At 67.4% G+C, this 13,320-nt stretch overlaps 1 protein-coding gene across 1 annotated transcript in view; it reads right to left on the minus strand.

Moving 5' to 3' along the window:
* tmbim4 (transmembrane BAX inhibitor motif containing 4) overlaps positions 1–12,118 on the minus strand; it is a 25,821-nt gene extending 13,703 nt beyond the window's left edge. The window contains exon 1 of the mRNA XM_043709643.2: positions 11,965–12,118. Within this exon, the coding sequence (XP_043565578.1) occupies positions 11,965–12,052 (88 nt within the window). The 5' untranslated portion in view covers positions 12,053–12,118. The remainder of the gene's footprint in view (positions 1–11,964) is intronic.
* Positions 12,119–13,320: the final 1,202 nt, after the last annotated feature.

Raw genomic sequence — 13,320 nt, forward strand, 5'->3', positions numbered from 1 at the left:
TAACCCCACGTCCCCCACCCCCGTCTCTCTCACCCCACGTCCCCCCCCCCGTCTCTCTCACCCCACGTCCCCCCACCCCTCCCATCTCTCTCACCCCACGTCCCCCCACTCCCCCCATCTCTCTCACCCCACGTCCCCCCACTTCCCCCGTCTCTCTCACCCCACGTCCCCCCGTCTCTCTCACCCCACGTCCCCCCCCGTCACTCTCACCCCACTCCCCCCCCGTCTCTCTCACCCCACGTCCCCCCACTCCCCTCGTCTCTCTCACCTCACGTCCCCCCACCCCTCCCATCTCTCTCACCCCACATCGCCCCACCACTCCCATCTCTCTCACCCCACATCCCCCCACCCCTCCCATCTCTCACCCCACGTCCCCCCGTCTCTCTCACCCCACGTCCCCCCGTCTCTCTCACCCCACGTCCCCCCGTCTCTCTCACCCCACGTCCCCCCGTCTCTCTCACCCCACGTCCCCCCGTCTCTCTCACCCCACGTTCCCCCGTCTCTCTCACCCCACGTTCCCCCGTCTCTCTCACCCCACGTTCCCCCGTCTCTCTCACCCCACGTTCCCCCGTCTCTCTCACCCCACGTTCCCCCGTCTCTCTCACCTCACGTTCCCCCCCCCCTCTCTCACCCCACGTCCCCCCCCTCTCTCACCCCACGTCCCCCCCCGTCTCTCTCACCCCACGTCCCCCCCCCGTCTCTCTCACCCCATGACCCCCCCAGTCTCTCTCACCCCACGTCCGTCCCCCCGTCTCTCTAACCCCACGTCCCCCCCGTCTCTCTAACCCCACGTCCCCCCCCTGTCTCTCTAACCCCACGTCCCCCCCCCGTCTCTCTCACCCCACGTCCCCCCCCAGTCTCTCTAACCCCACGTCCCCCCCCGTCTCTCTAACCCCACGTCCGTCCCCCCGTCTCTCTAACCCCACGTCCGTCCCCCCGTCTCTCTAACCCCACGTCCGTCCCCCCGTCTCTCTAACCCCACGTCCCCCCCCGTCTCTCTAACCCCACGTCCGTCCCCCGTCTCTCTAACCCCACGTCCCCCCCCCGTCTCTCTAACCCCACGTCCCCCCCCCGTCTCTCTAACCCCACGTCCCCCACCGTCTCTCTAACCCCACGTCCGTCCCCCGTCTCTCTAACCCCACGTCCCCCCCCCCGTCTCTCTAACCCCACGTCCCCCCCCGTCTCTCTAACCCCACGTCCCCCCCCCCCGTCTCTCTAACCCCACGTCCGTCCCCCCGTCTCTCTAACCCCACGTCCGTCCCCCCGTCTCTCTAACCCCACGTCCGTCCCCCCGTCTCTCTAACCCCACGTCCCCCCCCGTCTCTCTAACCCCACGTCCGTCCCCCGTCTCTCTAACCCCACGTCCCCCCCCCGTCTCTCTAACCCCACGTCCCCCCCCCGTCTCTCTAACCCCACGTCCGTCCCCCGTCTCTCTAACCCCACGTCCCCCCCCGTCTCTCTAACCCCACGTCCGTCCCCCGTCTCTCTAACCCCACGTCGTCCCCCCGTCTCTCTAACCCCACGTCCCCCCCCCGTCTCTCTAACCCCACGTCCCCCACCCCCGTCTCTCTCACCCCACGTCCCCCCCCCCGTCTCTCTCACCCCACGTCCCCCCACCCCTCCCATCTCTCTCACCCCACGTCCCCCCACTCCCCCCATCTCTCTCACCCCACGTCCCCCCACTTCCCCCGTCTCTCTCACCCCACGTCCCCCCACTTCCCCCGTCTCTCTCACCCCACGTCCCCCCGTCTCTCTCACCCCACGTCCCCCCGTCTCTCTCACCCCACGTCCCCCCCCGTCACTCTCACCCCACTCCCCCCCCGTCTCTCTCACCCCACTCCCCCCCCGTCTCTCTCACCCCACGTCCCCCCACTCCCCTCGTCTCTCTCACCTCACGTCCCCCCACCCCTCCCATCTCTCTCACCCCACATCCCCCCACCCCTCCCATCTCTCTCACCCCACATCCCCCCACCCCTCCCATCTCTCACCCCACGTCCCCCACGTCCCCCCGTCTCTCTCACCCCACGTCCCCCCGTCTCTCTCACCCCACGTCCCCCCGTCTCTCTCACCCCACGTCCCCCCGTCTCTCTCACCCCACGTCCCCCCGTCTCTCTCACCCCACGTCCCCCCGTCTCTCTCACCCCACGTCCCCCCGTCTCTCTCACCCCACGTTCCCCCCCGTCTCTCTCACCCCACGTCCCCGCCGTCTCACTCACCCCACGTCCCCCCCCCGTCTCTCTCACCCCACGACCCCCCCCAGTCTCTCTCACCCCACGTCCGTCCCCCCGTCTCTCTAACCCCACGTCCCCCCCCGTCTCTCTAACCCCACGTCCCCCCCTGTCTCTCTAACCCCACGTCCCCCCCCGTCTCTCTCAACCCCACGTCCCCCCCCAGTCTCTCTAACCCCACGTCCCCCCCCGTCTCTCTAACCCCACGTCCCCCCCCCCCCCGTCTCTCTAACCCCACGCCCCCCCCCCCCCGTCTCTCTAACCCCACGTCCGTCCCCCCGTCTCTCTAACCCCACGTCCGTCCCCCCGTCTCTCTAACCCCACGTCCGTCCCCCCGTCTCTCTAACCCCACGTCCGTCCCCCCGTCTCTCTAACCCCACGTCCGTCCCCCCGTCTCTCTAACCCCACGTCCGTCCCCCCGTCTCTCTAACCCCACGTCCGTCCCCCCGTCTTTCTAACCCCACGTCCCCCCCCGTCTCTCTAACCCCACGTCCCCCCCCCGTCTCTCTAACCCCACGTCCCCCCCCCGTCTCTCTAACCCCACGTCCCCCCCCCGTCTCTCTAACCCCACGTCCCCCCCCGTCTCTCTAACCCCACGTCCCCCACCCCCGTCTCTCTCACCCCACGTCCCCCCCCCCGTCTCTCTCACCCCACGTCCCCCCACCCCTCGTCCCCCCACCCCTCCCACCCCTCGTCCCCCCACACCTCCCATCTCTCTCACCCCACGTCCCCCCACTCCCCCCATCTCTCTCACCCCACGTCCCCCCCACTTCCCCCGTCTCTCTCACCCCACGTCCCCCCGTCTCTCTCACCCCACGTCCCCCCCCGTCACTCTCACCCCACTCCCCCCCCGTCTCTCTCACCCCACGTCCCCCCGTCTCTCTCACCCCACGTCCCCCCGTCTCTCTCACCCCACGTCCCCCCGTCTCTCTCACCCCACGTTCCCCCCCGTCTCTCTCACCCCACGTTCCCCCCCGTCTCTCTCACCCCACGTCCCCCCCCGTCTCTCTCACCCCACGTCCCCCCCGTCTCTCTCACCCCACGTCCCCCCCCCGTCTCTCTCACCCCACGACCCCCCCCAGTCTCTCTCACCCCACGTCCGTCCCCCCCGTCTCTCTAACCCCACGTCCCCCCCGTCTCTCTAACCCCACGTCCCCCCCCCGTCTCTCTAACCCCACGTCCCCCCTCCGTCTCTCTCACCCCACGTCCCCCCCCAGTCTCTCTAACCCCACGTCCCCCCCCCGTCTCTCTAACCCCACGTCCCCCCCCCGTCTCTCTAACCCCACGTCCCCCCCCCCGTCACTCTCACCCCACGTCCCCCCGTCTCTCTCACCCCACGTCCCCCCGTCTCTCTCACCCCACGTCCCCCCGTCTCTCTCACCCCACGTCCCCCCGTCTCTCTCACCCCACGTCCCCCCGTCTCTCTCACCCCACGTCCCCCCGTCTCTCTCACCCCACGTCCCCCCGTCTCTCTCACCCCACGTCCCCCCGTCTCTCTCACCCCACGTCCCCCCGTCTCTCTCACCCCACGTCCCCCCGTCTCTCTCACCCCACGTCCCCCCGTCTCTCTCACCCCACGTTCCCCCGTCTCTCTCACCCCACGTTCCCCCCCGTCTCTCTCACCCCACGTCCCCCCCGTCTCTCTCACCCCACGTCCCCCCCCGTCTCTCTCACCCCACTTCCCCCCCCCGTCTCTCTCACCCCACGTCCCCCCACTTCCCCCGTCTCTCTCACCCCACGTCCCCCCGTCTCTCTCACCCCACGTCCCCCCGTCTCTCTCACCCCACGTCCCCCCCCGTCACTCTCACCCCACTCCCCCCCCGTCTCTCTCACCCCACTCCCCCCCCGTCTCTCTCACCCCACGTCCCCCCACTCCCCTCGTCTCTCTCACCTCACGTCCCCCCACCCCTCCCATCTCTCTCACCCCACATCCCCCCACCCCTCCCATCTCTCTCACCCCACATCCCCCCACCCCTCCCATCTCTCACCCCACGTCCCCCCACGTCCCCCCGTCTCTCTCACCCCACGTCCCCCCGTCTCTCTCACCCCACGTCCCCCCGTCTCTCTCACCCCACGTCCCCCCGTCTCTCTCACCCCACGTCCCCCCGTCTCTCTCACCCCACGTCCCCCCGTCTCTCTCACCCCACGTCCCCCCGTCTCTCTCACCCCACGTTCCCCCGTCTCTCTCACCCCACGTTCCCCCCCGTCTCTCTCACCCCACGTCCCCGCCGTCTCACTCACCCCACGTCCCCCCCCCGTCTCTCTCACCCCACGACCCCCCCCAGTCTCTCTCACCCCACGTCCGTCCCCCCGTCTCTCTAACCCCACGTCCCCCCCCGTCTCTCTAACCCCACGTCCCCCCCTGTCTCTCTAACCCCACGTCCCCCCCCCGTCTCTCTCACCCCACGTCCCCCCCCAGTCTCTCTAACCCCACGTCCCCCCCCGTCTCTCTAACCCCACGTCCCCCCCCCCCCGTCTCTCTAACCCCACGTCCCCCCCCCCCGTCTCTCTAACCCCACGTCCGTCCCCCCGTCTCTCTAACCCCACGTCCGTCCCCCCGTCTCTCTAACCCCACGTCCGTCCCCCCGTCTCTCTAACCCCACGTCCGTCCCCCCGTCTCTCTAACCCCACGTCCGTCCCCCCGTCTCTCTAACCCCACGTCCGTCCCCCCGTCTTTCTAACCCCACGTCCCCCCCCGTCTCTCTAACCCCACGTCCGTCCCCCGTCTCTCTAACCCCACGTCCCCCCCCGTCACTCACCCCACTCCCCCCCCGTCTCTCTCACCCCACGTCCCCCCACTCCCCTCGTCTCTCTCACCTCACGTCCCCCCACCCCTCCCATCTCTCTCACCCCACATCGCCCCACCCCTCCCATCTCTCTCACCCCACATCCCCCCACCCCTCCCATCTCTCACCCCACGTCCCCCCACGTCCCCCCGTCTCTCTCACCCCACGTCCCCCCGTCTCTCTCACCCCACGTCCCCCCGTCTCTCTCACCCCACGTCCCCCCGTCTCTCTCACCCCACGTCCCCCCGTCTCTCTCACCCCACGTTCCCCCGTCTCTCTCACCCCACGTTCCCCCCCGTCTCTCTCACCCCACGTCCCCCCCGTCTCTCTCACCCCACGTCCCCCCCCCGTCTCTCTCACCCCACGACCCCCCCCAGTCTCTCTCACCCCACGTCCGTCCCCCCGTCTCTCTAACCCCACGTCCCCCCCGTCTCTCTAACCCCACGTCCCCCCCCGTCTCTCTAACCCCACGTCCCCCCTCCGTCTCTCTCACCCCACGTCCCCCCCCAGTCTCTCTAACCCCACGTCCCCCCCCCCGTCTCTCTAACCCCACGTCCCCCCCCCCGTCTCTCTAACCCCACGTCCCCCCCCCGTCTCTCTCACCCCACGTCCCCCCGTCTCTCTCACCCCACGTCCCCCCGTCTCTCTCACCCCACGTCCCCCCGTCTCTCTCACCCCACGTCCCCCCGTCTCTCTCACCCCACGTCCCCCCGTCTCTCTCACCCCACGTCCCCCCGTCTCTCTCACCCCACGTTCCCCCGTCTCTCTCACCCCACGTTCCCCCCCGTCTCTCTCACCCCACGTCCCCCCCGTCTCTCTCACCCCACGTCCCCCCCCGTCTCTCTCACCCCACTTCCCCCCCCCGTCTCTCTCACCCCACGACCCCCCCCAGTCTCTCTCACCCCACGTCCGTCCCCCCGTCTCTCTAACCCCACGTCCCCCCCGTCTCTCTAACCCCACGTCCCCCCCCTGTCTCTCTAACCCCACGTCTCCCCCCCGTCTCTCTCACCCCACGTCCCCCCCCAGTCTCTCTAACCCCACGTCCCCCCCCGTCTCTCTAACCCCACGTCCCCCCCCCGTCTCTCTAACCCCACGTCCCCCCCCCCGTCTCTCTAACCCCACGTCCCCCCCCCCGTCTCTCTAACCCCACGTCCGTCCCCCTAACCCCACGTCCGTCCCCCCGTCTTTCTAACCCCACGTCCCCCCCCGTCTCTCTAACCCCACGTCCGTCCCCCGTCTCTCTAACCCCACGTCCCCCCCCCGTCTCTCTAACCCCACGTCCCCCCCCGTCTCTCTAACCCCACGTCCCCCACCCCCGTCTCTCTCACCCCACGTCCCCCCCCCCCGTCTCTCTCACCCCACGTCCCCCCACCCCTCCCATCTCTCTCACCCCACGTCCCCCCAATCCCCCCATCTCTCTCACCCCACGTCCCCCCACTTCCCCCGTCTCTCTCACCCCCGTCCCTCTCACCCCACGTCCCCCCGTCTCTCTCACCCCACGTCCCCCCCCGTCACTCTCACCCCACTCCCCCCCCGTCTCTCTCACCCCACGTCCCCCCACTCCCCTCGTCTCTCTCACCCCACATCCCCCCACCCCTCCCATCTTTCACCCCACGTCCCCCCACGTCCCCCCGTCTCTCTCACCCCACGTCCCCCCGTCTCTCTCACCCCACGTACCCCCGTCTCTCTCACCCCACGTCCCCCCGTCTCTCTCACCCCACGTCCCCCCGTCTCTCTCACCCCACGTTCCCCCCCGTCTCTCTCACCCCACGTCCCCCCCCGTCTGTCTCACCCCACGACCCCCCCCAGTCTCTCTCACCCCACGTCCGTCCCCCCGTCTCTCTAACCCCACGTCCCCCCCGTCTCTCTAACCCCACGTGCCCCCCTGTCTCTCTAACCCCACGTCCCCCCCCCGTCTCTCTCACCCCACGTCCCCCCCAGTCTCTCTAACCCCACGTCCCCCCCCGTCTCTCTAACCCCACGTTCCCCCCCCCCCCCGTCTCTCTAACCCCACGTCGTCCCCCCCCGTCTCTCTAACCCCACGTCCGTCCCCCCGTCTCTCTAACCCCACGTCCGTCCCCCTCGTCTCTCTAACCCCACGTCCGTCCCCCCGTCTTTCTAACCCCACGTCCCCCCCCGTCTCTCTAACCCCACGTCCGTCCCCCGTCTCTCTAACCCCACGTCCCCCCCCCGTCTCTCTAACCCCACGTCCCCCCCCGGTCTCTCTAACCCCACGTCCCCCACCCCCGTCTCTCTCACCCCACGTCCCCCCCCCCCGTCTCTCTCACCCCACGTCCCCCCACCCCTCCCATCTCTCTCACCCCACGTCCCCCCACTCCCCCCATCTCTCTCACCCCACGTCCCCCCACTTCCCCCGTCTCTCTCACCCCACGTCCCCCCGTCTCTCTCACCCCACGTCCCCCCCCGGTCACTCTCACCCCACTCCCCCCCGTCTCTCTCACCCCACGTCCCCCCGTCTCTCTCACCCCACGTCCCCCCACTCCCCTCGTCTCTCTCACCTCACGTCCCCCCACCCCTCCCATCTCTCTCACCCCACATCGCCCCACCCCTCCCATCTCTCTCACCCCACATCCCCCCACCCCTCCCATCTCTCACCCCACGTCCCCCCACGTCCCCCCGTCTCTCTCACCCCACGTCCCCCCGTCTCTCTCACCCCACGTCCCCCCGTCTCTCTCACCCCACGTCCCCCCGTCTCTCTCACCCCACGTCCCCCCGTCTCTCTCACCCCACGTTCCCCCGTCTCTCTCACCCCACGTTCCCCCGTCTCTCTCACCCCACGTTCCCCCCCGTCTCTCTCACCCCACGTCCCCCCCGTCTCTCTCACCCCACGTCCCCCCCGTCTCTCTCACCCCACGTCCCCCCCCCGTCTCTCTCACCCCACGACCCCCCCCAGTCTCTCTCACCCCACGTCCGTCCCCCCGTCTCTCTAACCCCACGTACCCCCCGTCTCTCTAACCCCACGTCCCCCCCCGTCTCTCTAACCCCACGTCCCCCCTCCGTCTCTCTCACCCCACGTCCCCCCCCAGTCTCTCTAACCCCACGTCCCCCCCCCGTCTCTCTAACCCCACGTCCCCCCCCCTGTCTCTCTAACCCCACGTCCCCCCCCCCGTCTCTCTAACCCCACGTCCCCCCCCCCGTCTCTCTAACCCCACGTCCCCCCGTCTCTCTCACCCCACGTCCCCCCGTCTCTCTCACCCCACGTCCCCCCGTCTCTCTCACCCCACGTCCCCCCGTCTCTCTCACCCCACGTCCCCCCGTCTCTCTCACCCCACGTTCCCCCGTCTCTCTCACCCCACGTTCCCCCCCGTCTCTCTAACCCCACGTCCCCCCCGTCTCTCTAACCCCACGTCCCCCCCCTGTCTCTCTAACCCCACGTCCCCCCCGTCTCTCTAACCCCACGTCCCCCCCCTGTCTCTCTAACCCCACGTCCCCCCCCCGTCTCTCTCACCCCACGTCCCCCCCCAGTCTCTCTAACCCCACGTCCCCCCCCCGTCTCTCTAACCCCACGTCCCCCCCCCCCGTCTCTCTAACCCCACGTCCCCCCCCCCCCGTCTCTCTAACCCCACGTCCGTCCCCCCGTCTCTCTAACCCCACGTCCGTCCCCCCGTCTTTCTAACCCCACGTCCCCCCCCGTCTCTCTAACCCCACGTCCGTCCCCCGTCTCTCTAACCCCACGTCCCCCCCCGTCTCTCTAACCCCACGTCCCCCCCCCCGTCTCTCTAACCCCACGTCCCCCACCCCCGTCTCTCTCACCCCACGTCACCCCCCCGTCTCTCTCACCCCACGTCCCCCCACCCCTCCCATCTCTCTCACCCCACGTCCCCCCACTCCCCCCATCTCTCTCACCCCACGTCCCCCCACTTCCCCCGTCTCTCTCACCCCACGTCCCCCCGTCTCTCTCACCCCACGTCCCCCCGTCTCTCTCACCCCACGTCCCCCCCGTCACTCTCACCCCACTCCCCCCCCCGTCTCTCTCACCCCACGTCCCCCCACTCCCCTCGTCTCTCTCACCTCACGTCCCCCCACCCCTCCCATCTCTCTCACCCCACATCCCCCCACCCCTCCCATCTCTCTCACCCCACATCCCCCCACCCCTCCCATCTCTCTCACCCCACATCCCCCCACCCCTCCCATCTCTCTCACCCCACATCCCCCCACCCCTCCCATCTCTCTCACCCCACATCCCCCCACCCCTCCCATCTCTCTCACCCCACATCCCCCCACCCCTCCCATCTCTCTCACCCCACATCCCCCCACCCCTCCCATCTCTCTCACCCCACATCCCCCCACCCCTCCCATCTCTCACCCCACGTCCCCCCACGTCCCCCTGTCTCTCTAACCCCACGTCCCCCCCCCCGTCTCTCTCACCCCACGTCCCCCCCCAGTCTCTCTCACCCCACGTCCCCCCCCGTCTCTCTAACCCCACGTCCCCCCCCCCGTCTCTCTAACCCCACGTCCCCCCCCCCGTCTCTCTTACCCCACGTCCGTCCCCCCGTCTCTCTAACCCCACGTCCGTCCCCCCGTCTCTCTAACCCCACGTCCCCCCCCGTCTTTCTAACCCCACGTCCCCCCCCGTCTCTCTAACCCCACGTCCGTCCCCCGTCTCTCTAACCCCACGTCCCCCCCCCCGTCTCTCTAACCCCACGTCCCCCCCCCGTCTCTCTAACCCCACGTCCCCCACCCCCGTCTCTCTCACCCCACGTCCCCTCCCCCGTCTCTCTCACCCCACGTCCCCCCACCCCTCCCATCTCTCTCACCCCACGTCCCCCCACTCCCCCCATCTCTCTCACCCCACGTCCCCCCACTTCCCCCGTCTCTCTCACCCCACGTCCCCCCGTCTCTCTCACCCCACGTCCCCCCCCGTCACTCTCACCCCACTCCCCCCCCGTCTCTCTCACCCCACGTCCCCCCGTCTCTCTCACCCCACGTCCCCCCGTCTCTCTCACCCCACGTCCCCCCCCGTCACTCTCACCCCACTCCCCCCCCCGTCTCTCTCACCCCACGTCCCCCCACTCCCCTCGTCTCTCTCACCTCACGTCCCCCCACCCCTCCCATCTCTCTCACCCCACATCCCCCCACCCCTCCCATCTCTCTCACCCCACATCCCCCCACCCCTCCCATCTCTCACCCCACGTCCCCCCGTCTCTCTCACCCCACGTCCCCCCGTCTCTCTCACCCCACGTCCCCCCGTCTCTCTCACCCCACGTCCGCCGTCTCTCTCACCCCACGACCCCTCGTCTCTCTCACCCCACGTTCCCCCGTCTCTCTCACCCCACGTTCCCCCCCGTCTCTCTCACCCCACGTCCCCCCCGTCTCTCTCACCCCACGTCCCCCCGTCTCTCTAACCCCACGTCCCCCCCGTCTCTCTCACCCCACGTCCCCCCCCGTCTCTCTAACCCCACGTCCCCCCCCCGTCTCTCTCACCCCACGTCCCCCCCCGTCTCTCTCACCCCACGTCCCCCCCCGTCTCTCTCACCCCACGTCCCCCCCCCGTCTCTCTCACCCCACGTCCCCCCCCCCCGTCTCTCTCACCCCACGTCCCCCCCCCCGTCTCTCTAACCCCACGTCCCCCCCCGTCTCTCTAACCCCACGTCCCCCCCCGTCTCTCTAACCCCACGTCCCCCCCCGTCTCTCTAACCCCACGTCCCCCCCCGTCTCTCTAACCCCACGTCCCCCCCCGTCTCTCTCACCCCACGTCCCCCCCCGTCTCTCTCACCCCACGTCCCCCCCCGTCTCTCTCACCCCACGTCCCCCCCGTCTCTCTCACCCCACGTCCCCCCGTCTCTCTCACCCCACGTCCTCCCCGTCTCTCTCACCCCACGTCCCCCCCGTCTCTCTCACCCCACGTCTCCCCCCGTCTCTCTCACCCCACGTCCCCCCCGTCTCTCTCACCCCACGTCCCCCCCCGTCTCTCTCACCCCACGTCCCCCCACCCCTCCCATCTCTCTCACCCCACGTCCCCCCACTCCCCCCATCTCTATCACCCCACGTCCCCCCACTTCCCCCGTCTCTCTCACCCCACGTCCCCCCGTCTCTCTCACCCCACGTCCCCCCGTCTCTCTCACCCCACGTCCCCCCCCGTCTCTCTCACCCCACTCCCCCATCGTCACTCTCACCCCACGTCCCCCCACTCCCCTCGTCTCTCTCACCTCACGTCCCCCCACCCCTCCCATCTCTCTCACCCCACATCCCCCCACCCCTCCCATCTCTCTCACCCCACATCCCCCCCCCCGTCTCTCTAACCCCACGTCCCCCCCCCCAGTCTCTCTAACCCCACGTCCCCCCCCCCAGTCTCTCTAACCCCACGTCCCCCCCCCCAGTCTCTCTAACCCCACGTCCCCCCCCCCTCCCCGCCCCATCATCTCTTCCCCCTCAGCTATCTCCCTAACCTCCCCCGCCAACGCTTCCATTCCTCCTCCCCTCCCCACCCGCTCTCCCGACGCCTGACTCTCTTGTGGGCTCTCCTCCCTCCTCAGTGCGCAATGTGGGCCGCGGCCGCAGCTCCAGTTCCTGCCCCTCTCTCTCTCCGTGCCCCCTGCCCCGCTGGGCTGGGCTGGGCCGGGCCGGGCCTCTCTTTCTCTCCGTGGCCCTGCCCCGCCGGGCCGGGCCCCTCTCTCTCTCCGTGCCCGTGCCCCTGCCCCGCCGGGGCGGGCCCCTCTCTCTCTCCGTGCCCGTGCCCGTGCCCCGCCGGGCCGGGCCCCTCTCTCTCTCCGTGCCCGTGCCCCTGCCCCGCCGGGGCGGGCCCCTCTCTCTCTCCGTGCCCGTGCCCCTGCCCCGCCGGGCCGGGCCCCTCTCTCTCTCTCCGTGCCCCCTGCCCCGCTGGGCCGGGCCGGGCCGGGCCCCTCGCTCTCTCTCCGTGCCCCCTGCCCCGCTGGGCCAAGCCGGGCCGGGCCCCTCTCTCTCTCTCCGTGCCGCTGCGGTGCCCTTACCCATGCGGATGTCGACACTGGCCGACGCCACACTGGTGCCATAGTTGAAATCATCTTCGATGGACGATCGGGGATAGGGATCCATCATTTCCCAAAACAACAGATTCCCAATAACTACTTCCGAGGTCACCCGCTGACCTTTCCCTGTGGCGCAGTCTGATCCCAGAGCAGCACAGCCTTCCCTAACCTCGCCCTAAACCCAGCAAATCAAATACTGAAGCAAAATACTATCGCTGCTACAATGCTTCCAGTTTGTTGCTTTGTTGGTTCGATTTTTAAAAATTCTTTCTTCCGTTTTAACAGCTGCAGTGCAACCATTTACACCTTAATTCGACACATCTTTTGTTTGTGTGCAATATTCATCACTAACCCACTCTGTGAAACATTTCATCATTTAATTTCTGACCTGGACCCTATCGTTTTACACAGACTTTCCCTTTTGTTTCTTTGTGCTGCACCTTCCACTTCCTCACCAATTGCATTTATCTTTCCCCAATTCTGAAGAAGAGTCATTGCCCTGGAACTTTAATTTCCCTTGACATTCAATTGCATAAGCATTATAAAATTCGCTATTAACATCCTGGGAATGATCATTGACCAGAAATTGACTTGAACTAGCTGTTTAAGTACATATGGTTACAACAGCATATTAGAATTTACTGTCATATGTACTCAAATGCATATGTTGTCATTCCTATCTTAGGTACAAAATCTTAAGTATAAAGTAGAGAAATAAAGAAACAAATGTTGAACGTCACATCCTCTTTAGTATTAAACAGAAAAGCAAAGAAATAAGGTTAAAAGTTCAACTGTCTTTTCTAAGTTGAGAGTGTGTTGCTTCTCCCCATCCCCCCATTTATCTCTCCATCCCCAAGACTCCCCCATGCTCATTCCTGATGAAGGGCTCCAGCCCGAAACGAGGACTCTCCTGCTCCTCGGATGCTACCTGACCTGCTGTGCTTTTCCAGCAACACACTGTCAACTCTGATCTCCAGCATCTACAGACCTCACTGTCCCTGTCTTTTCTAAATGCTGAGTTTGCACTCCCTGTTTTGAACTGCTCTCCAGGAGACCTCGGGCTGATTGCACTCACCATTGTCACAAATGCCAGCGGATATCCCTCACAGCCATTCTGGGCTTGCTCCTCGTGCATTTGGCTTGATCTCCAACCACCAAAGCCCCAATTATAGGCTCCCAACCACTGCCATGCAACTGACGTTAAGGTAAAGGAAAGACCTTTTAGAAAGGAGATGAAGAGAAACTTCTTCAGCCAGAGAGTGATGAATCCATGTAATTCATTGCCACAGATGGCTGTGGAGGCCAGGTCATTGAGTATACTTAAGACTAAGATAGGTT

This window comes from Chiloscyllium plagiosum, unplaced genomic scaffold (assembly GCF_037043375.1).
Source record: "Chiloscyllium plagiosum isolate Xiang-an unplaced genomic scaffold, Cpla_swu_hap1 HiC_scaffold_19, whole genome shotgun sequence".
Lineage (NCBI taxonomy): Eukaryota > Metazoa > Chordata > Chondrichthyes > Orectolobiformes > Hemiscylliidae > Chiloscyllium > Chiloscyllium plagiosum.